Genomic DNA, 25,084 nt, shown 5'->3' with positions numbered 1-25,084 from the left:
TGACTACCTATCACAGTTTCGGAGGCTCTGAAATGCCAGGATAGCACCAAACCCCCTAAAATGCCCACTTTTTCTAAAGTAGACACCCCAAGGAATTTGATAAGAAGCATGGTGAGTATTTTGTTTCTCGTTTTGTTGCCACAAGTTTTTGGAAAACGAAGAGAAAAAACAAAAACATGTTTTCTTTTTTTTTTTTTGTATTTCAAAACCTTGTGAGAAAAAATTAGATCTTCAAAATACTCACCATACCTCTTTTTAAATTGCTTGGGGTGTCTACTTTCCAAAAAGGGGTCATTTGAGTGGGTTTGGTGCTATCCTGGCATTTCAGGGCATTCGAAACTGTGATAGGTAGTGAGGAAGTGAAATAAGGAAGTTACGCACCTTCAGGCTTTTAAAGTGGTCATTGGATTTCAGGCTCCTGTATGTGGCTAGGCTCCCAAAAAGTCTCACATGTGGTATCCCCATAATCGGTAGAAGTAGCAGAATGTATTTTAGGGTGTAATTCCACATATGCCCATGACTTGTGTGAGAAATATATAATTTAAATGACAACTTTGTGTAAAAGAAAAAGTTTTTGTCATTTTCCAGAAACTTGTGGAAAAAAATAAATCTTCCACGGACTCAATATGCCTCTCAGCAGATAGTTTAGGGCAGGGGTCTGCAACCTTTAAGACATAAAGAGCCACTTGGACCCGTTTCCGAGAGGGAAAAAAAGACTGGGAGCCGCAAAACCATTGCAACATTTAAAACAAATTCGACACTGCATATATTGCAAAACGCGCTCTGTTCATGAAGGGGGTTTAAGGGCCCAATAAGCAAAGGGTTAATCAGGGCCACAGTGTATCGTCATAATCACAATCATAGCCTTAGGTCAGTGGTGGGCAACCTTTTTTTTCAACTGAGCCAAATCTCGCCAAAACCACGATTGAAATTTATTTTGAGAGCCACATTTTTAAAACTGAAAATACATCCCCCATATAGTAATTCATCCCCCATAGTATTTCATCCCCCATATAGTAATTCATCCCCCATATAGTAATTCATCCCCCATAGTAATTCATCCCCCATAGTAATTCATCCCCCATAGTAATTCATCCCCCATATAGTAATTCATCCCCCATAGTAATTCATCCCCCATAGTAATTCATCCCCCATAGTAATTAATCCCCCATATAGTAATTCATCCCCCATATAGTAATTCATCCCCCATATTAAGTCCCCAAGTCCCCCCTGTGTCAATTCACTTACCTTTGCTCCGCGCGTTCCTCTCGCCATGTTCCTACGCCGTTCCGGTGTAGCATGAAAATCTGTCTCCTATGAGGATCTGTCCCCCTCGACGTATCTGCGCATGTGCCAGTTTCAGGCATTAGCAGCCGATCGGCGATCTCCGGCACATGCGCAGATACGTCGAGGGGGACAGATCCTCATAGGAGACAGATTTTCATGCTACACCGGTCTTCAGGGCGGACTGTGAGAGGAGCCTAGCGGGAGCCTAGCTCCGCGGGCCGGATTAAAAGCCCGCGGGCCGTAGCTTGCCCATTGCTGCCCTATTGCCTGTCACCTGGTGGGCAGTGTGCTCCGGAGCCGCAGCCAAGGTGAAAAAGAGCCGCATGCGGCTCTGGAGCCGCGGGTTGCCGACACCCGGTTTAGGGTGTCTACTTTCTGAAAAGGGTCATTTGGGGGTGTTTGTACTGTCCTGGTATTTTAGCACCTCAAGAAATGTGATGAGCAGTCAGAAAGGAAAAGCTGTGTAAATTCCATTATCTATACCAGAGTTTGTAGATGCTATAACTTTCACACAAAGCAATCAATATACACTTATTGGGATTTTTTAACCAAAAACATGTAGCAGAATACATTTTGGCCTAAATTTATTACGAAATTTTAGTTTTTTGGGATATTTTTTATAATAAAAATGAGAAAATATTGTTTTTAAAAAAAAAAAAATTTTCTCAAAACTTTTTTTGTTTATAGCGCCAAAAATAAATAGCGCACAGGTGACTAAATACCACCAAAAGAAAGCTCTATTTGTGTGAAAAAAGAACATAAATGTCTTTATGTACCATATTGCATGACTGCGCAATTGTCAGTTAAACTAGTGCAGTTGCCCACCCCTGCTCTAGAGGGCAAGTGGTTAAGGATAGTGTCCTCCTGATGTTTCTATAAAGGTTTATGTAGGAGTATATATATTCACTCTTAAAGGGGCAGCTATACCCATTCACTGGTGTGTTCAGGCGTAGAATTTTATCACATTTTTTAACAAAAGTTTATTTGGGGGGGTTTGCATTTCTATATAATTGATCACATCTTCATATATATTTTTTATTTTGTGTATGAACACATTGGGGGTTGGGCGCCATACTATATCTCTCATAAATGATATATTATAATTCCTCCCACTGATAACAATGATGAGGCATTCTTTACTTGTACTGCTGCTGGGATATTTTTTAACACCCGCTGGCCACAGTCTGTCCCTGCTAAAGTCTGAAGGACAGCAAACTGGCCCTTTGTCTAGAAACATTGGAAACTCCTGCTGTAGAGTGACATCTCTGAGTCTTCTGGGGCTGCTAACATCACATCCAAGATGGTGGCACCCATTAGTCATAGAGCATTTAGATGTTTACACAAAATAAGCTTTTATGGGTAAGTAACATGCATAATCTAGTTAAATGCACGTGTAATCTAATAGGAAGATTTTTGGTGAATTTAATGGATTGGCAAGAGGGTCTCTTTAATTGCTTGCCTACTGGGCACTTTCACCTTCTTCCTGTCCAGGCCAATTTTCAGCTTTCAGCTATGTACCCATATGAAATTGTTATAATTTGTTTTACACAAATAAAGCTTTCCTTTGGTGGTATTTAATCATCACTTGGTGTTTTATTATTTGCTAAACAAAAAAAGAACAAACATTTTGAAAAAAAATTATTATAAAATTACTATTATAAAATTTTGCAAACAGGTAATTTGATGTGTGTTGATGAGGCTGCGCTGATAGGTACTGATAGGCAGCACTGATGGGCACTGATAGGCTGCACTGGTGAGGAGGCACTGATATGGCAGCATTGGTGGGCATTGATGAGGAGGCATTGATGAGGCTGCACTGATAGGCAGCACTGATGGGCACTAATAGACAGCAATGAAGAGCAGTGATAGGTGGCGCTGACTGTTGACACTGACTGGTGGCACTGATGGGCATGGATTGGCAGCACTGATGGGCATGGATTGGCAGAACTGCTGGGCACATATTAGCAGCACTGATGGGCAGCACTGTTGGGTGTAGATGATTTCTTTCACAGTTGCCGATTATCTGCAGTACTTTCCTCATACTGATCACCATGTATTTATATGGTGATCAGTAGTGATTGGACACAGCTGATCACGTGGTAAAAGGCTGCTGTGATTGGCCCTTTACTGTGTCATGTGATCAGCTGTGTCCAAAGGAGCCCCAGGTACACTCCCCTGGGGGGCGCACAGAAGGCGCGTTCTGGGAGGACATCATATGACGCCCTCCCAGAACTGGACAACCGTGTTGTAGCTGTCATTCAGCTATAGTGCGGTCAAGAAGTTGTTAATAAATAGTAGTAAAATTAAAAAAATGTTTGCAGATGACAAATGTAGCGCATCCCCCGAAAGAACCACTGGTGATAACTGATTCCTTTTCTCAAGATTAATGCTTACACAGCCAGGCACACAGCATGTTCCACTATTCAAACAGATCACTCCAGGGGTGTCTTTATTGCAGAAATAAACTTAGATGGGGTGAAGTGAGCATGGGATACCCCAGAATTTGCTGAACTGACTTTTTTGAGGACTTCACGCTCATCTGCACAAAAAGTCACATTTCTCTACTGGCTGAAAGATATCTATTCCTTCCTTTAAAGAACTGAAAACTGCACACAGTCACTAAGGCACAGCACTTAGGTCATTTACTCACAATACCACAGGATTTTTGGCTGCCTCCTTCCGATATCCACCAGGCAGTCTTCAGTGAGGGAGACACAGATTCAAACTACCACAGGCAGTGCAGGGTCAAGGTCTTTCAGTGCCCAGAGCAAAGATGCCAAACTGTGCCCCCCCCATACCCACCCCCTTCTTGATGTGCATGTTTGGGGGCAAAGCTGGTGCTTCCGCCACATCATAAATGATCCTTCAGCTAAGTGGAGGGGTGGCAGAGGGGAGGAAGAAAGGACAGAGGAAGATGTCAGTTGTCTGTGCCCAGTGTAGCATCTGAGCTGTTGCTCCTTCCTCTAAGACACAGTCCCTTACTGCAAGCCAGCTGGCGGCTGCTGATCACTGTGGAGTTCCAGCCCTTCTCTTCCCATTTGTCAGTGGAGGGGGAGCTGCGCCTGCAGAGGAAGGTAATGTCTGACTCTGATGTCTCATGCCTGTATGAGTGTGACCTGGAAGGCATGCCAGCCATCCATCACAATGGCAATGTGTCAGTGAGTGATGACATCATCATCACAATCCCACAGCCTGCTCTTTTAGTGGGTGCTGGGCCTTCTGATCTGTGTCAGTGTTGGTCGTGGTGTGTTGCATCAGATCTGTCAGTGTGTGGGATCACTTAGTTCAGGTGTTTTGTGTGTGTGGGCTGGGCTGCCTGCTGTCACAGCATTTTATCTCCCCCCATTGCCTGGGGAATTCCAACCTGGGATCTGTCAGAACGTGGATCCATCATCCTCCACTCACTACAGCTGTCACCCTGCCACTGCCAGCCACAGATACAGTCCATCCGCGACACTGATTTTGTCTTTAATATTGGTGCTGGTGGCATCTTATGGCACTTATTTGCAAATCAAAAGAAATTTAGCAGTTTCATGCTTTGGTGATTTACTATTTTATACTGTTTTTTTAAATATTTATTTACTTTGGAAGGGGGGGGGCACAAGTAGCTGGCCTTGCCTGGGGCGAAAAATAATCTAGCACCAGCCCTGCATGGGGGGGGGGGGGTGCTATGCCCAGCAGTCACTCGCCTTGTAAGAGAAGAAAGGTGCCCCCATCCCTAAAGTAAATCTTTGTGCTGCTCAGGGCAGCCACCCCTCCTTCCCACTCCTTGTTCTGGCCCTGTCCACAGGACAGCTGGACACTCTTCCCTCAACTTCCACCAGGTAGTTTTCAGTGAGCTCTCCAGACCCAAAAGAAAAACACCCATACCAGGCTTGACTGTGAATAGCCCCCACCCCCCCCCCAACTTAAGCTCCAGCTGGGACCTTGATGACTCCTGAACAGTGCCTCCAGCAGCCTGCCCTCAGGGACAGAGGCCCCTGACAGGCCCTCCTCTCAGCTGGACTGGACCCAGGATCCACACAGGTCTGCCCCAGGTCTCAGATTATTTACAAGCTCTCCAACCACCTATTGGACACACCTCTCCAGGTATTGGCTGGATCCCCATAAGTGCATATTCAGTCTGCCTCTCTATTCTCTATCCCACTATAATTCTAGAAACCTCTAGAATGCAGGGGAAAGTAATCAGATCAGCAGCCTGTGAGACACTGAGCAGACCAGAGCAATCAACCCCTTCTCCACTGACTGCAGAGGTGCTAAACTAAATTTACCTAACAACCTACTCTAAGGGGGTGCTACACAAGGAAGCAGAAAGAGGAATATAAACAGTCAAAAACAAATTTGACATATTTGATACGCTTGGTCTATATCCAATGATTAATTCTTTTACCTTATTGGAGTTATAAAACTCATCTTGTTTTTTTGTATCAAATCACAAAAACACACAATATATAATTTAAAATAATAAGTACATCTTTATTTATTTGCTTCACCAAAAAAACAACAACCAAAATCCAAAATTCAAGATTATACATTTTAAATGAAACATGACCAACATTTCTGTGTACTACCAGAAATCTTGACATTAATGTTACATTGCTGATACAGTACTGTCCTCCTACAGTTTTTTGGATAAATGAGGTGCAAACTACAATGTATATAAAATACAAAATAACGAGAGGGTGCATTGATAGATCTACCTTTTTAGGGTCATTAGTGCAGTCGAGATTTAATATTCTTGATCTCAGCCTGATAACCCAGGCCAAGCTGTCAAATAACATAAGTACCTCACCTTTTACATTCAAGACGGAGAACTTACACAGAATTATTATACCATATACAAACATATTATATAAATATGTTTACATCACTGAAAATAGAAGAACATTATATAATTTATTTTGCTTACCCTTTTTTAAAAATTATTAGCAAGTTAATAAAGAAGAACCTCATTCAAATAAAAAAAAAAATAGTCTGTTTAATCTTTGCATATCACTGAAAATGTGCATAATTTATTATTTAATCCACCCTAATGTTAGATTTGCATCACCCTGTCCTCCAGGTTCACAGTGGGAATGCCTGAAATTAAAGTAGCCTTGAGGTATTGATATCAAACGTATATTCGCAGGTTCTTCTCTATGTACCTCTAACAGACTCATGTTACAGGCTAAGTAGACAGATCATGCATTCCGATAAGACAGGGATCACATACAAATTACTATGGGCCAAGGTGTTACCCTATTACAGGAGAGTAGCTACATAACATGGGGACATTGGAAGAACTAAATGTTGATTGGTCTACAGAAAAAGAATGCAATTTTCATAAGCCATTAGGAGTTTTTTAAGAGGACTTTCCTCTTAAATACTATGTGGCAGATTCAACTTGCCATGCATGATTGCAACAATCTCACATGCCCTTATTTCATAAAATATGGTTTGTATGACCCTTTGCAACCAATCAAAATTAATCATATTAGTTTAATTGCCATGCACTGGGTAAATGATTTATGCTATGTTTGCATAAATCCTAATTAAACTAGCTTTAGTGGCATTAAAAATACTCAAAGGTGATAAAATGAAGGGCCAATTCCACTCAAAACCAAGTTTTAACATCCTTCATGTCTCCAAGTGACTCCAGGGTTGAGATGCCCCAATATGTCTCCATCTGCTCCCAGAAGGACATAATAAAGGTCTCCTATTCTTACCAGTAAATTTCCAATTGTTTGTTCTACTTTATGTAGAACTGGAATGCATGACACTATCATTTGGTTTTGCAATATGCATGATAGCTGGATAATACTGTTAATTTTGGTGGTTATAAGTCACAACTTGAGTCCCTGTGAGACATAGTAATAATTTAATACAATGGAATATGGTGCAATTGAACTTTTAGAGTTCTGACTTTAGGTCTGATGTATCAGCTGTAATAAGCAGATGCTACACAGCTTAGTTTCTTGGTTGCGTGACTTAACACCACCACATCAGCTTATGTGACCTTTAGTAGCTGTTTGCCATGGGCATCAATGTCAACAGAGTCTTGCCAATGCTAAAATAGAACAATGGTTGAATCTGCTTACTACAGTCTTTAGGAAAATATATGGAGGCTTTTATATCTTTATTGACCCTCCCCAATGCCTACCTAATAGATTGAAACAGACCTAAAGTTTGAGTTTCGCACCTACTGCTATTTTCAGTCAATATAATGAAGAATAAATAAAATATTGTATGCAACAGGAAGAGTGAGGCTGAGAGAGGACTGTAGCAGGTGTGCAGAACTGGGAATTCCAGTGTAGACATTTTGCCTTCCAAGTTATCAGAAATATAAGAAGTCAATGGGTGGTTTAACCAGCCATCATTTACCTAAAAATATTTTATTTTTGGGTCTAGTGACTGTTAAACCAGCAATTTCAACTGAATCCCCATCTGCACAGGTCAACATGTGTGCATCTCTTTAAATTTTATGTATTAAAACACAAATTTCTCTAATAAAATTTGCTGTGTGTATGCATCAATGCTGCTTTGAAATTTTGAGGTGGGAATTGCTATTTAAAAGAGAAGTATGGCCAAAGCTTTTTTTGACCATACTTCTCTTCTGGGTCACCGGAGTGCATTTACTTTTGTTTTCCTGTGACCCAGAATAAACTGACAACAGGCCAAAGTCTGCTGTTGGCTGATGTCAAAGAGCTGCTCCAGCCTCTGGAAGGGTCCACCAGTATACCTGAGCAGCAGCTGGCTCAACTTCTCAGCCCCTGGCTGAAAACTGGAGCTATTTGAGCCCACCCCCTCTCCAGACTGGCACTTCAGTGAGCGTCTGAAGGCTCCAAGCTGACCAAGAACTGAGCAATCATCAGCCATGTGATCACTTGATTCTTGCACTTAGAGCCGGAGGGGGATAGTTGTAGCATCAGACCAATGCTGCAGCATGGAGGTGCACATATATTGTATGTTTGTTTTTTGTATTCCCAGTCTTATCCTTTAAAAACACTTCCTATTAATATTTAAAAAATAGTTCCTATTTCGTAATGTTAAGCATTTCAGCTTTTCACAAGTCACAATCTCTCCTACAGTAATGTTAAAATGTTAAAGTAAAAAGTAAATCATTTCTATGCTATTATAAAATTAATTTGTCATGTCCTTTCAAAACTATACTTTGAAACTCAAAATATACTTAATTTATGCATTAAACCCATATTTTTGATACACCTGACCTTTTCAAAAATACTCGAATCCAAATCTGGCTAAACATAATAGAAATTTTATTTTATTCGAAAGGGGAAACAAAATTCAAAGTAATGTAAACTGAATGTAAAAACGATTCTGAAATGCAACCATTGTACAATTGCTGGTGTGTCAGTAAAACATTTCTGATTTAAACAATAATAAAAAGAAAAAAGCTCCAAACATATTAGTTTAAGTTGTCTATAAATTCGACCCAGAGAGATTATAAAATATAATATTAAATGTAAGTATCAATGCCCACATTTGATTTCCTTTTCAACCAGTTCATGTTTGGCTCAAATTTGCATGTTCACATTCAGCAGACTAGGATTTTGTACATGTGTTATCTAAATATAGGGTTAAGTATTTTTTTTAACATGGCAAGTTTCTTCCATTAGGGTCACTTGATTAGTTTCTCTCTCTCTAGTCAACTTGCACATTCATTGTGCTACATCCATATCTCTAGATCCGTATCATTTTATTTTTTACAATTAGGTCTATTTTTGGTTGAACCTTAAAATGAACCCAAAATTTTCTTATAAGTACATAATCAACGCCTACCCAATCTAGACCCACCTTTACAGAGCACAAACAGTACTGTCTCATCATTACATTAACTACATGCACTTAATTAAGCTCCACCCTTATGGAATCCAAATATCAGTACTGCCCCATTATAACAAAAACTCCACCCCTTCAATCAAGCTCCACACCAACAGAATCCAAATATCATTATTGCCCCGTCATTACATAAACTATGCCCACTCAAAGAGTGCAAATATCAGTACTGCCCTGCCAAAATGGAGTTACGGCCTTTTCAATCCTTATAAAGAGCAGATCTAGCAGATTGTCTTCCATACAAAAATACCTCTACAAATCATAGTATTACCTTGTATTAACATATTGCATCTGTATAATAATCGACATATATATATATATATATATATATATATGTAAAAAACTACAGGTTCTGTTTGTGCACACATACATAAAACTCTGAAAGATGTAAGATAGTGCAATGTATGATGGATAATATATGCTGTTTCAATAAAAAATATAGTAATGCTGAAACTCTATAAATTGCTTTTAACTTATATAACAATATAAGTGTCTGTTCTGTTTATAACTGCCGTACTATACAGATAGTAAAAGTATATCATACTGTAGTTCATTCGTTCAACTAAAAATATAATTTTCTTATTGGGAGAACACATTTATAGCCATACTAAAATATATATGCTAGGCCTTATTTTATGTCACTAAGATAGTGTTTACTTATGTTCTATAGTATCTTATATAATAGAGCAATAGGGGTTGCAAATGGTACACACCAAGTCTAGTGTATAACGGGCTATTAAGGCAAATGTCAGGCTGTAGAAAAATAATAATATTTAGCGCACATATTGATTACAACTCATCATGTGGATCTCTGTTATAGGTAAAGTTTACATCCATTATTTTGCTCAATTTGAATTAGCTTTTGCTACTATTGTTTATTCTTAAAATGTAAAAGAACACATTAAAAAAGACATTAATTAAAGTTTCACCCCAGTCAGAAATTTGTTTTATTGATAATATTTATTTATTTTTTATTATTAAAATAAAGATTATGCAGCTCATCATCTGTAGCCAAAATGTATATTTTTTTTTTTAGTTTTTTTGGATAGAGTGGGGAAGGATTTGAACTCGTTAGGTTCTACTGCCGCTGGAGGCTGTTGGAGAGATTTCTTCAATTCCCATCTTGTACAAAGGTTGTCATTAGGACAGGAAGTGAAGGGAAATCTCTCCAACAGCAACACAGACAAAAGTGAAAATGTTTTTTTTTTTAATTGAGTAGAGAAATTCTCAAACTTTTGTAGGCTTTTTTATTGTTGTCTTCCAGTCTGGTAAAACGTTGTCTCCAAAACAGGAAGTGAGGGGAAATTTCTCTTCAACAAAACCCTGTATAGCAGTAAAACCTGAGAGCGGTTGTAAACTTTCCACATTCTATACAAGACTAAGAAAAACAGTTTTAGCATTACATGTGCTTTCATATACTGTGTCATTATTTAGCTGAGACTGGGGGAGGGAGAAGCAGCACAAGGAGCCTATTAATTGTGCTGTGGTTCAACAGGCATGGCACTGGAGAAAAGAGTATAATGATAGAGAAATGAGCTCATCAGTCTGCTGCTTCTCCTTTCACTGTCCATTCACAGGAGGAGGGAGGGAAAAGACCTGTAAATGTTACTTAATTGCAGCAGATAAATCAGGTCTTTACCCCTGACAGACAGGACTGTGTTGTGCGCCAGAGCTGTGTAAATCTTAGGATTGGATGGGCAGAAATACAAATCCTTCGGCAGGTAAGGCAGCTCCATTTGTATGGATTTCATCCATGTATTTAGCTGTTGGCTTGGCGTTCACCTTTAATCCTTTACCTTATGTCATCTACCAAATAAACTAGAAAATGCAGATACGTACTTTTTACAATGCAGGTGCTGAAGTTGTTAAACATGAGACCTGTATTAATGTATTAGAATTACACTTATTTTCATGCGCTGCACATTAGCACAGGGAGTGCGAATGCAGCCTGAATTCTGGCTTCTAATTGACTGTCATGGGATTCCTGAGCATACTGTGCTATTAAAAAAGCATAATAAGCCAAGAGAAGGAGAGGGGACCTCTGCGATGCTGAGTGAAAAGGTTTCCAGCAGGGTAACTATTTTCTTTCATCATGGGAAGCCCCTTTAACTAGAACAATGTAATACAAGACAGCATCTTTCCTGGGTGCGTTTCACCTTGATGTTACAAAAGTACAAAGACGAACGTATATATTTTGGATTCTGAAGTAGCTCTTATGATCTACTGCAGAAGAGAGCATCTTCATTTTGAATCAATTTAAAATACTCAATATGATAGCATATCGTAAGAGTAAAGAGCTCATAATATTTTACTTTCTGTGGAATCACATTCAAGGTGAAAATTGAGAATGCAAATAAAATTATTTTATTACAGCCAAAGTAGGCAATAGTATTATATCAAGAAAAGCTACAAATAGAACCCTTATAAACTATTAATTACTCAAAGGTCATAGTAAAGGTCATAGTTGATTTACATTAAGTGCTGTTCGAGTTGGGAAAAAGTTCTAAGCGTGGAGTTTTAGAAGTGCTAAATGCATTTATTTATTGGCTTTCTAGAATCTACAAGCTTTTTTTTATTTAAAAAAAATCTTGTTCTATTACTTCAATAATAATAATATGAGAATATATGTTACTAAAATATTTTAAAATTCATTTTTCAATGTAATATAAAAATTACAATGTCAAATACAACAATTTACTTTTATGATGTTTGGTCAATTTTATCTTTAAAGGTTATGTCCACCCAAACGTTTTGTTTGAATTTTGTCTTTTATGGCAGTAGATAAATGCAACCCCATGGAATCCTGGTCAGCTCCCCATTATGTCATGGTTAACAACGTCATAGACAGTCTTCCTACTGAATATTTCATAGGAAAAAGGTTTGGTAACTGTGATAGCATAAGATGGGCCAAAGGAAATCTATCACAATGTATAATGATTGTTCGAGAAGCCTCACATATAAGCTGTCACTCTCCCACTCCTGGGATGCATACTAGTCCCAAGTTCTCTACCCTGGGGCTTGCATACTACCTGGGTATGAAAGAGTAATCTATACTAAGGGTTCAACTTAGAGTTATGTTTAATGCAACTCTGTGCTGCCTCATGCTGTGCTAATCATATGACCAAAAGCATAGGATTCTGGTTATGTGATCTCTGCTAAAGGGAAATGTGATAGACAGGTTACATAGAACCTGTGGGCAGGCTATAGTTATTCAAGAATTTGCTTATCTTTAACAAGCTGTATATACGCTTTAAAATGAGCCCTCACTAACCTCTTTAGCTGCAGGTACATGGGAATCAAGGGGAGATGAGCTGCAATTTCTATGCTTCGAGTGTAATATTTTAATAATAACTTGCTCCACAGTACCTGAAGCTAAGTAGGTCAGTGAGGGCTTGATTAAAGCTTATTTACAAAATGTTAAGAATATGCTAATGCTTATATGTCCATAGCCTGCCCTTAGGTAAGGCTTGTATTAAAGCTCATTTACTGCTTGTTAAAACTATGTAAAGCTGTGTCTCAACCCATTAAAGGTGGAACAACAAAAAGTTCATGTTTAAAATCAGATCTTCAAGTTTTTAAACTATATATTTTTAATTAATGTTTTATGAACAAGATATAAGGAAAATTTTCAAGGTAGAAATATCACAGCAGCCATTCCCTACTTATGTAGCGGTCTGATCCTGGTTTCACTACCCGAGTTACTGAGCCATACACTATACTAATAGGCAGTTAAGGAGTTTGATGTTACTTCCTGAATCTTGTTCCATGTTATTGACTCACTAAGAGATTGTGTAGCAACACCTTGCTAAGACTTTGATAAAAATTCTTAAGAATGGTAATGTCTAAGGCCTTAAATAGAGGTACAAGGATTAGGAACGAACTCTAAGGCTTGCTTGCTTAAAACCTGGTCTGTAGTGGCAGATCTTATTTTGCTATTCCGACAGGTTCCCTTTAATTGCATGTTTTCTTTCAAGAGAATATCATTGACTACTTTTCTTTCTCTTCTGTCTAGCATGTTTTTTCAAGTGTTAGAATGGAGCATTTAGAACTAAAATGTTCAGATGTAACATTGGTGTACCTGGTAATATCATCCTAATAATTTTCATCAAAACTCTCAAGCTATAAAACACATATCCTTCACTGGTAAACCCTCCAAAAAGTAAAACATTACGTGGATGAAGTTACATCATGCACTGGCCAATTATATCCCCTAAAGCAGCCTTTCTCAACCTATTTACCCCAGAGGAACTATTGAAATAATTTCCAAGTCTTAGGGAACCCTTGCTAAAATCATACCCCTTAGATGGAGGTCAGAGGGATGAATGCCCCCCCCCCCCCCTTTACAGTGGTGGCTAGATTTTCACCTTTAAGGTCAGCTAAAAAGATCATTGGTGTCATGTTACTGGCTCTGCTAAATGACAATGGGCGTGGAAGTATAGAGACATCATCAGATGGGAGGTCAGTTAGCCACAGCTCAAGGAACCCCTAGCAACCTCTGGTGGAATACTAGGGTTCCACAGAGCCATGGTTGAGAACGGCAGCTCTATACCTATCATTTACAGTTGTATCATATCAATGTATATCCTTATTTTCAAATAATGTTTATGGTTACATATACGTAAACCACAATTTTCCAAAGCAGATAAGCCCCTTTTTTTCTGGGAGCTCCAGAAAACTAACCACTATATGGGTTTAACCAGTTGTCCACTAGCAACTTTAACAGGAATCTACGAGAAAACTTCCCATCTTAATAAAATATTGCAGAATAAGAGAAAAAAGTAAAACTGAGTCCCCCTCCCTAAGGATTTCTCTCTTTATCTTTTATTTCCAGATGTTTAGGGTTTTCAGGAGTTACTGTTTAATTCAGCTGTTATATAAGGATTTGGGTTATATAAAACAGTAAATGATAATTAAAATTCAACCTGAGCATAAGATAAAAATATGATGGATATGACACAGAAGACTGCATGTCAAAACAATCAGTACATCCAGTGATACAAGCCAGCAAAGTCTGCATACAACTCCAGCTGTCTATAACTCTGCATCTACATATCAGTTTGACATGCTTTTCTCTTTTTTTCATCTTCTGTTGTTCAAGTTTGTGTAAGTTATCTTTACGTATCTTAATTTTTTAGGAGCTAACCAACACTTAAAAAAAAATGTATGTTTTGGGTACGGCTGGTAAAATCTCCAACTGGAAATTGAATGGATGTGATGCCACAGGTTGTGGTTTTTAAACCTATGTGGAACCTTAGCAAAGCATGTGGCAGCACCCACTGCATACCTGCAATAGGTCCAGACTGAGTTTCATACATTTTCCTGTAAAGAATACATTAGAGGACAGGTAACACATTATTTCTGTGACCTTTTTCCTCTAGTGAATTCATCATAGGAACTGAGAACATAAACCAGTGATAACAGTAGCATGAACCACTGGAGGGACAGTCGGCACATGGGTAAATGTCAAATGGCAATATGCTTTATTGAAATGACATGAAACAGCGCTAAAACAGCCAATGCGTTCAGCCGTCAGGCACTAGCCATGACTAAGGCCTGATGGGTGAAGTGCATTAGCTGTTTTACAGCTGTTTCATGTCATTTCAATAAAGGATATTGCCATTTCACATTTACCCTAGTGCCAAGTGTCCCACCAATGGTTCACAGTACACATCAACAGCCTTTCAGTCTGAGCACTGGGAGGAGCTGAGGATTGAAGGAAGGTAGCAGCACTATTACGTCTTGTTTGCATTGATAACAGTAACTTGAGTGAAATGCAGAGCTCTCTGAACAGCTATGAAGATAACGGCCTAACTCTGACACATAGCATATGCACCCACAGAGCCAAATATTATCTGGGTGTCAGCTTCTTGCAACACACTGTACAGCAGACCTTAGAATGGGAGTGCGAGCAACAGCAGTCAGTTGTACTGCAGAGCTCATGTGCTAATAAATAGCATGTTGATGGAAGGAGAGAGCAGAGTTACAGAGAACAGTCTGCTGATCCTCCTTCACTGTCCAATCACAGGCTAGGGGAGGTACAAGACTTGTAGTTTCTACTTAACTGCAGCAGAGAGTTCAGATTTTCTCCTTGGCAAGACAGGGCTGTCTAAATCTTGGAAATGGACAGATGGACAGAAATCCTTTGGCAGCTATGAAACCTCCCTCTACACTAATGATTTACATTGTGCATTTCAAAGACCTTTGCCTGGCGTTAAGCTTTTTAAATATATAGGGATTTAAACAAATGTATATAAGAATTGGTATTAGTAGCCCTTCTGTACAAAAGTGAAACATTTATTTAAAGGTTATTAGGTTGCCAATAGCATTTAAAAATTAAGGAACTAAATGTAAAATACTATCATTGAACAGTACTGTTTTAAGAATGTTTAGTTCATGTCAAGTGAACTTAATTTGACCTGAATTTTATGAGATTACAGAAGTACATTTTGTTCAGCAGTGTGTGAAGACCATTGCCTGTCATTCATTTAAAAAAAAAAAAAAAAAAAAAAAGAAAGCAAGTTTTTCACTTTTTCGAACAGCAATACAAGCTGGTGTTAGAATATAGTTCTATTAAGAGAATATATTTATATTATGTACAGTAATAGGTATATACATTTATATTGAAAGCTTTCTTTAAAACATAAAAAAGCAACCAGCGCCGCACATTTTGTAAACATACAAAGTGTACTAACAACACACAAGAAGCATAAATAAGACAAAAAATAAAAATGACAAGGAGTAACGTTAAATACAGAACAAACTGTACAATAGGTTTTTTTTTTCTTTTAAATACAAAAATAAATAAAAATCATTACATATGTAGTTTCACATACCAGTTGTACAAACAATAAATTATTTAACTTTTTTTTTTTTTTTATAATTCAGTGCGGTATCTATAATTAAAGGAGGAAAACAAAGTAAAACACAGGTATCATTTTCTTTCCAAATAAAAATAAAAACTACCCAAAGACGTAAAATGAGGGTCACCAGATCTGGCCCTTTTTGGCTAATTTAGTTGATGATCTTGTGTCTGTGGGAGAGCTACATGTTATCTGGCCAGACAGATCATGAGGGAAGAAGCTGTTAGCTAGGTTCTAGAACATCTCAATGTAAGTGTTTTTATGGAGTCAAGCCAATTCTGGGACAATCTGCAGCATGCTTAGTGGTGCCTCCTTCCCTTAGCCTAACAGAAACATTGGTGTGACCACTGAAGTTCAGTTTTTGGCTGATGTTGTGTGATTGGAAGACATTGTGAGATGGCAAGTTGTGCTTCCATATCCACCTTTTCTTTGATGTCTATGGTCAACTTAAAGTTCAAATGAGCTTCCTGTATAAATCTGCTAATAAAATAATTCCATGCGCATCAAAATAATAGGTGTGCAAAATCGTACATATTATTTTCTTCAGAACTTGTCCAAAGCCTTTAGTAGAGGTCCAACATGACCTGACTCACAGCTAGACCTCTCCAATGAACTTTGCTGATTGCAGCGCCATAGCAAGGGAAAGACCACTGCTTTAACTGAGAGAGCAAGGGTCCTTCTCTGCAGCATGCTGACAAGAGACATGCTTTTCTACTCAAGCTGTGGTTGCTTTCTAAAGAAAACAAACTGTAAAACTTTGCCCACCTTATGTTTCAATGTACCTCAAATGTGTAGTAGCTGATCCAAATTAAAATTCAGTAGGGTGTTAAGTGGTACTTTACGAGTGGTTAGACAGAGAAGGTATGTGTTTCTGACACAAATTTATCTAGTAATAAAGTCATGTAACTTAAACAAATCCATTCTCAATTTTCACCAACTTTTTGCATGTACAAATGGTTTCCTCTGACCACAGTGGAAACATTATCAATCATTTCATTGTATTTCATTGGTAGACTTACAATAAAAGCCGTAAAGATAGGCAAAATGGTAACTCGTGATAGCCAATTTTTTTTTTACTTTAGCACAGTCACAGAAGAGAAAGATTAAATCTGATAGGTTACTGTGACTATTTTGCAAGTAACTTGGAATAACCACTGAAGACTAGTCACAAGGAATACTTCCAATTTGATACCATACTATATCTTCACATGGCACCACAGGTGACATGTAAAATTGGGGCTTTCAAACTAGTACCAAGGTAAGCAACTGAAAATGTTTTGTTTAAACTGAAGATTCAAAGTGAAGTGATTCCAATGTGTATACCAAAATAAATCATGGAAAAATATGACTGAGAAAAATCCCACTACTCTCTTACAGAAGGAGACTTTCATTACCATTTACAGCCCTTGGGTTACTAATTTACAGGAACTGTAGACTGTAGAAACTCTAAGCCCATATCTGAAATTAACAGTGCTTAATGGAAGTGCTGCCTATGACTGCCTAGCTATCTATGGCAGCATCTTATTAATAACAAGGCCATTTTAGCAAGGCTAATCTTATTTAAGGGCCAGAATTCTCAAGCCCTCAACATTCCTGTATAAGTTAAAGAGCAGAGGGCTGTAAACATCTAACAGGCCCTCTTTGTAAGTGTTAAAAGGAAGCTTTGCCTACAACTGCCTAGGTATCTATGGCAGCATCTCCTTCAATAACAAGGCCATCATAGCAATGCTAATCTTAAATAAAGGCTCAGATTTTACAAAGCCCTCAAGTTAAGGAGTGAAGGAGTTGAGGGCTGTAAACAGTACAGGCCCTCTCTGTAGTCGGAAAGAGCTTAACTCCTACCTAAAGAAACTCATTATGCCTAGGTTTTTCTTTGTAAACCTCCTTTATTATATTCTTTGTAGATATTTGTCCACTTATTTACTTTTGTAATGCTATCATCACACAGATATCACTTGGTATATGAATCGTCAAGCCTTGTCTCTACATTAGTTAATGTTCTGTCTTTTTATAAGACTTTGGTAACTTTATCCCCCCGAGTCACTGAACAATGTCCTTGTGGCTCAGACACATTATACGGTGCAGGACACTGTATAGAGCCTTCACCTCCCATCACCAATCCTGTGTATTGATTTTTTTCAGTGTTTTCATGAAGAGAGTATCAGTCTTGCTCCAGGATTGTTAATGCTGCTTAGTGCATAATCAATACAGTTTAGATCAGGGAGGTATTTTAGTTTACAGAACTGTATTTGCGAAGGCTAAAAAGGGAGCAGCTGTTTTATTTTCTATCATTCAGCCAATGTGAATCTGACATTTAGACTTAGTTAATAAGGCAGTTCAAAGAGCACATGGCGGAGCAGGTGCAGTAATCCATAGTGACCTAACTGCACTTCATTAGATGAGCAGTCAGAAAAGAAAAAAAATATAAACCATTATTTACAGTTATAAATCTTTACAGTGAAATATTGATCTAAAAAATAAATAGGAAGATGTAAATTTTTGTAAAAAATATCAGGATAATTTTGATTTTTTTTCTTTAGATAGTGCCGAGAAGGAATAGGACTTTCCCTTCTGTTGTAGATTTGATTTGGGACAGAAAGTGAGGGCAAATCTTCCCAACAAGCACTCAAACAGCAATAAATTCTGCTAAATGAAGGAGGGTTAGAGTTTTCGTTGAGGTTTCACCTTACTTCCTGTCTTACGATATCCTATGTTTTGTGGTATAAGAAGAGTCAGCAAGTGATGAAGTGAGATAAGTAATTAGACAGCAATAAAAACCTTAGGTTGGGTATACACTAGTTGAATTTCGAATTAAAATTTGTACAAAAAAATTCAGTACATTCAGATGTTGTTTAAATGTAATTAAAGATTTTATTTGCATTTTAACATTTGATTTTGGAATGAGAAAAAAATTACATTCTGCTCCTTCAAATTTTCTTATCAATGTGGTCAAAAATTAATGTTGATTTGACTCCACTAATGATTAAAAAAAGGAACCAGCATTGTTGCAACATTTTTACAATGAAAAATGTTGAAATAAACGCAACTAGTGTATATCCAGCTTACCACTGCAAAACTAACCATCCCTACTTTATTCAAACTCTGAAAAAAATGAAATAAGTTAGCAGACGTCCAGCAAATTAGATCAAGCTCAAGAGTTTCTTGTTCTCAGGCTTTTTTGCAGTTCAACTCACTGAATGTGTTTTAACCAACAAACATGATTGCTATGGATTACTGCATTTTTTGCAAAGCCCTGTGCTTTTATTAATTCACTGGGCCAGTAAACTAAAATTATAACAATTACAAACTAGAATAGCACAAAACATCCCAGAGGTTAAAATAATGCCTGTTGAAAACCAGTTGAGACAATCTGGGATATAGTCTAGTGGACAGGGCAGGGCGGGATATCAGATGGATGTGGAGTTTTGATCATCCACTAGATATCTGTTGCACTGCACCATAACTCCCCTAGACCTGTTGTTAGTTAGATTGGTTTATGAAATCTGAAAACAGTTGGGAATGAATACCGGTGGATTTAGACTGTCTAAGTATGGTCATGTTGGGAGCAAATTCCCTCTGAATCACAGTCATGGCATGTGTCTCACTGTACACATTTTTAAAGTATGTTGTAATAAGTGTAAGTGGGTGCTAAATGTAAATGGCAGAGGGAGTCCTTGATGGCCCTTTGATGGCTTGGGGTCCTGATGTGACCTCTTCAGTCTTGTTGCTCTTAAACAGACTCGGTAATGGGACAAAGTGACAGTGTTTTTGTAAACCATTTTATAATAATCTCTCCAGGGCTCTCTTGACACCTCTGTGACCACCATGGTACAATACCTCTGTTTCTAGGTATGGGGAGCTATGTGGCCTTCTCCCATGATACAGTGCTCAGGCCTTGCCAATCGCTTGGCCCAAGCACTGTCACATGACAGAGGGGGTGGCATCACCACCCTTTGAGCTCCAACATTATTTGACACCAGGTATTTTGGTGATGTCTATGATAGAGAAAGGAGCAGTGGAAAAGCGCTAGAGAGGTAAGTATAAAGTAGTTGGGTTGGGCTTTAAATAGATGCTGTCACTTTGTCCTAATGTGACTTTTTCAATTGAAACTATACTGTAAAGTAAAGTCAATTTACAGTAATGCATATTTTGGATGGAATGATTTAGAAAAACCATTAAACAATCAAACTTTTATAGTCAAGTGTCAAATACTCTTGGTATGCCAGTGAGCATTGATTGAGTGGTATCTGGCAACATAAAAGATCTCTGGACTTTTTTAACAAATGGTTCTAAGTAGTGAATTTGCCTTAACATTACTCCCCTAAATGCCTCCTGCAGAGATCACTTGACCAGCCTACATTTCCAACATTTCTTTATATTTTATATTCTGGAATTTTTAAATATGATTGACTTTATTTTATAGATAGTAAGGCACAAAAGAGCAAAAGGAAAGGTTTTGCTTGTAATTGTTAGTATCTCTTTTTTAATTGGCGAAATACATTTTAGGTTTACTGGCCCATGAACCGTAATCAAACCAAATTCTGATCTGATACTGTATATGATAAGTGCCTTAACCTTGCAATTTAAACACTTTTCTAGTGTGACCAAAGTTCCTATTGAATGACAGCAGAATGGATTGTGTCACTATTTTTGACAGCATTCAGAATTAAACTTGTGGATTTTTGTGAAAACTATTGGGCTTGTTTACTAAAGAAATACTTTTACCCGGTAAGATTCTGGTGAAATAACCTTTTTTTTTTTCTCATTTCACTGAACCTAACTGGCTCTCTGAAGTCAACAAACACCAATGTAAAAATGGCTCCAAAAGTTACCCTGTTCTTTCTGTTCTTAATTTGCTTTTGGTGTTATCAGGACAAATAATACACTGACAGTAATACATTCAAACTGGAATACAACTATTTATAGTCATAGGACATTCTTTTTTTTTCGAACAGACACTGGTCTTCAGTAACATGGAGCAATCAATGCACCAGATCAACCAATCAGATATCAGGGTTCATTTGACTACACTAAACTGGTGAAATCTGATTGGCTGGCGTGGCACACTGTACACCAGTGTCATTTTACACATTAGGGCTTAAGTGAAACTGTGAGCAAAATAAAAAATTATATAATGCAGTCTAGCTTTAACAAGGAAGATTTTGTTCTCCACTCCCTGTAACATAGTTGTGTTACCTGTTAATCCTGCCATTAGATCATGTATATTTGCCCATCCTGTAACAGGGTGACCACACTACTTGTTCTGCAGTGAAAACACACAATAGTGTTGTCACTCTGTAGGACATATAGTAGCAGTCTCAGATTGATATGTATTTTCAGATGGGCTTTAATTAGGAGGCAACCATTTTAAAGCAAAACTTTATTTAATACTTTTTTAAAGTGGAACAACCCTCCTATTCTGTATAGCCAAGGAAGCTGTCATCTTAGCTTTTCTTTGATTGTTTGATCTGAAGTTGCCATGGTGCTTCACATGTGATTAATTATAACTCCACCCATTTGATGGATTGACAGTTCCGTTGAGAGCACAAGCAAATGAGAGAGTTATCATTCATGGCATGCCTTGAATGTAACTCTTTTGAGAACCATTAAATCAATGGGTTTAGTTCCTCTTTAAATGATACGTTCACCTTTGGGAACATGTTACACGTCCCACCCATTTTTAGGGTGGAACATGTAACATGTTCCCAGTGCTGCAGCCGCTGTCCGCTGACCCCTGTGTCCGCGCTCCCTGTGAAAGGAGTATGGGGAGAAGTTCCCTGTACTAGCTGTTACTTTTTAAAAACACTGCAGGCTCCACCCACATGGCCGCGTCATTCATTCACAGTGTTCTGTGAATGAATGAACTACAAGTTCCAACAGCCTTAGGAGCTGTCAGCTTGTAGTTCTCAATAAACTACATGGCACTGTGGAGCACCGTGGTAGTTCATTGAATCTTCCTGTCAGTATATCTCTTTGCTCGTACATCCCGCAAGCACATATACTGACAGGTCTGCAGAGGCCTTTACAGGCTCCTGCAACCAAAAATAATAAATGCACATTTTTTTAACTGCAAAAAAATGTGCATTTATTATTTTTGGTCAAAAGGTGGACTTAGCCTTTACGCAGTTACAGCAACAGTTTTTTTTCTCTAGAAGAAAAAGTTTTAAACCACATGAATAAAAGCTGGCTGTTGTAAACACCCCTTGCTAGTGAAATTTAGTCTTTCTCAACTGTAACTGCCACTTTTGCTGGAAATCTTGATCTGTTATTACCAGAAAAGAAAAATAACAGATCTACTGGCAGGAGTAACAGGTAATAAAACTATGCATTACCAGGGTACTCAGAAAATTAATAACTGTATTGATTGTACTGACAGACTACATCATATATGTCATTTTTGATTTTGCCCATAGTTCCATTTTTATTAAATAAGGCAGTACAAAGGTCATTGATGTGCACGGTTTAGCAACTAATCAGATTGAATCAGTATAAAGCAGATCAGTTGTTAAACAGTTTTTCTTGTTGATTGCCCTTTGCACATCACTCTTTATCTAATAAATGAAAAAAGTATTCATTGATAATATATGCCTCCACGTAGCTGATAGCACCTTATATTAGTTTTAAGCTCAGTACATGAAGAAATATATTACATTGGGAAATTGTTTTGTTTTTATGGAGACTTTGTTTATATTGATTGTACAGCCTTTTTTATATAGCATAGATCAGGCAGCTGTTGACTGTGACCAGCAAGCTCTGTTCATAACACAATAACCTATAACAATATAGGACTGTCTTTTGGTAAAGGTATATAAGATTACCTCTACAAAATATGTACACTACCTTGAGCACCTGAGCTCTCAAAGTATTTTTTTTCTTTCCTCTAGCCATATTTACACAGAAAAATAACCTTTTGAAATAATAAAAAAATAATGTGTCCAGACAGAGAGAATGTCATATTGCCTAGCACTCGTTTGATCACTTCTGTTTTAGAAATTAAAATGTCGATGCCCTTTACATTTTTTTTTTTATAACTAAAGCCGATGCCTGTACCTCTCATTTCGGGTTGGTTGTTACAATTTGTAAACAAATGTCATAGGATAACATAAGCTGGTCGGCAAAAACTAAAAAAAAAAACAACAAAAACAATGGGCTAATGAAGAGCAGCAAGCTCTGTTTTTCCAGTAAACACCTGCAGCTGTTTTCTGAAACAAATGGCAATAGTTAACTCAGCTACAGATCTACTTTGGTCAATCACTTTGCTTAACAGAAGAAGCAAGTGACATGTAAAGTGACACACCAATTGACACGTATTTACAAAACACCACAAATATAACCTACATGCCATCCAAAAGTATAAGTTAGCAGATGTTCTTGAAGGCTTTCTTCTCTAGAGGTAGGTGATGTCGATGTGACATGAACAAAACCTGTTTCCATACCATCACCTACTTGCTGAGGTTCCGCATGATGTTCTACGTTGACTTTTGAGGTTTGCTGGATGGCCTGAATATATTGTCTTAAAGGATATCTCCCTTTGAGGCCCGTATTCCGTAGAGCCCTTACGTTGTTTCGGGACAGCTCATACAAAACCTTAACTAAACCTTAACATCTGTCTTGCTAGATCTACTTATACACAGTAGTTAGAACTGTGTCGTTGAAGACAAAGTTTATCCTTTGGTTAACATTTCTTGAGTAAGCATTGCTTAAATGCCGATGGTCTTTGAGAAAGTAGACACCCTTTTGCCAACTTTCCTTGTCCATCTTGGCACTGAACAGTTCTGGTGTGCCAGCCCGTGTCACATGTTCTAGAGCAGGATAGCCATGGGCCGGTCACCCACTGTGGTTGGTTACTCTGGGGAACAACATTATTGTTTATGGTGTTTGTGGTGGTACTTTGTTTGGCTGGTACAAAGAAGCTGTAACGTACATCTATGGGTTTAATGATATCAGTGGCGAGAATCTGTACGATGAGCACCTCCTTAGTGGATGAATGGCCCATACTATGGAAGGAATCCTCGGCATGGCTCCAACCACTGTAGTTCATGGCAAACCCATTTGTTTCCATGATGGTCTCAGAAGTAGAGATCATGTATTTCCCATTGATGACATACTCTCCTGTCTTCTTTTTTAATGCCAAGTAAGCTGTAAACTTGGTCTGATCTTTGGCCTTGTATTGCTTCACTTTGATGTGGGTAGCTCCCTCTGGGATCTTTACAATATCTGTGTAGCCTTTGCTGTAAAATAAGAGAAGAGATAATTATGAGTTTGCCTTTATTCTATATAGTGCCAGATGCTCTCAAGTCAAGGGCAAACTGTAGGCTTTTTGTACGGTTTTCTTATAAGTATATACATGTTATCAGCTTAACATTATATTAAGGTAAGTTACTATCTTAGAAACATTCAGTTGGTTTAGTAAAGGACTAGAACATATTCACTTTGCAGGGGACATTTCACCTAAATTAGTGAATGTGGTGAGAAGTGACTTTTAGGATTTTTGCATGCACATAATTGTATAATAGAAGTCAACACAGCTTCACCTCATTCACAAAGGGCCCATTCACACTAGTAAGCACCTACAAGCACCTATTTTAATGCACTAGGCAGCCCATTCAAATTACTGGGCTGCCTTTAAATTGGAAGTTCACCCTAGATTTACCCTATGAACGTTACAAAAATTTTTTAAGCTCCGCGGTGAAGTTTGCACACTTAACAGTAACACCAGGTACAATAAAAAAATGAGAACACAGAAGCTAAGCACGCATAGTCCTCCTCTGAAGAGAAAGGATACTGACCCTGATCCTGGCGGGGACTAGGGTACTTGTGGTCCACCTGGTCAAAACCACCTGGTCATTCTTCAGGGGACTTGCTGACACACATAACATATAACAAATGTACCTTAATAAACACTTCTGTGCTTTGGTTGTTCAGCAATCAGCACTAGGAAACTGCAGGCCATTTACCAGCAACACTATGCAACTCATGGTGTCACTCAGCCCTCATGCTGTCTATGTCTTTTGGTTGCAAAGCTTGACTAAGAAACTTCACTCTTCTTCTGTGCCCTGATGTTGACATAGATAGACATAGATAGCACAAGGGGACTGAGC

At 38.2% G+C, this 25,084-nt stretch overlaps 1 protein-coding gene across 1 annotated transcript in view; it reads right to left on the bottom strand.

Moving 5' to 3' along the window:
- Positions 1-5,739: 5,739 nt before the first annotated feature.
- The window catches only part of ADAMTS5 (ADAM metallopeptidase with thrombospondin type 1 motif 5), a 170,656-nt gene continuing 151,311 nt past the window's right edge, over positions 5,740-25,084 (bottom strand). Inside the window, exon 8 of the mRNA XM_089659527.1 lies at positions 5,740-24,214. Coding sequence (XP_089515653.1) covers positions 23,659-24,214 — 556 coding nt within the window. The 3' untranslated portion in view covers positions 5,740-23,658. The remainder of the gene's footprint in view (positions 24,215-25,084) is intronic.

This window comes from Staurois parvus, unplaced genomic scaffold (assembly GCF_062004578.1).
Source record: "Staurois parvus isolate SC_StPar_1 unplaced genomic scaffold, SC_StPar_1.0 ptg001162l, whole genome shotgun sequence".
NCBI classification, from domain to species: Eukaryota; Metazoa; Chordata; class Amphibia; order Anura; family Ranidae; genus Staurois; species Staurois parvus.
Note: the sequence above shows the minus strand (reverse complement) of the source record. Positions and strands in the feature narration are given on the sequence as shown.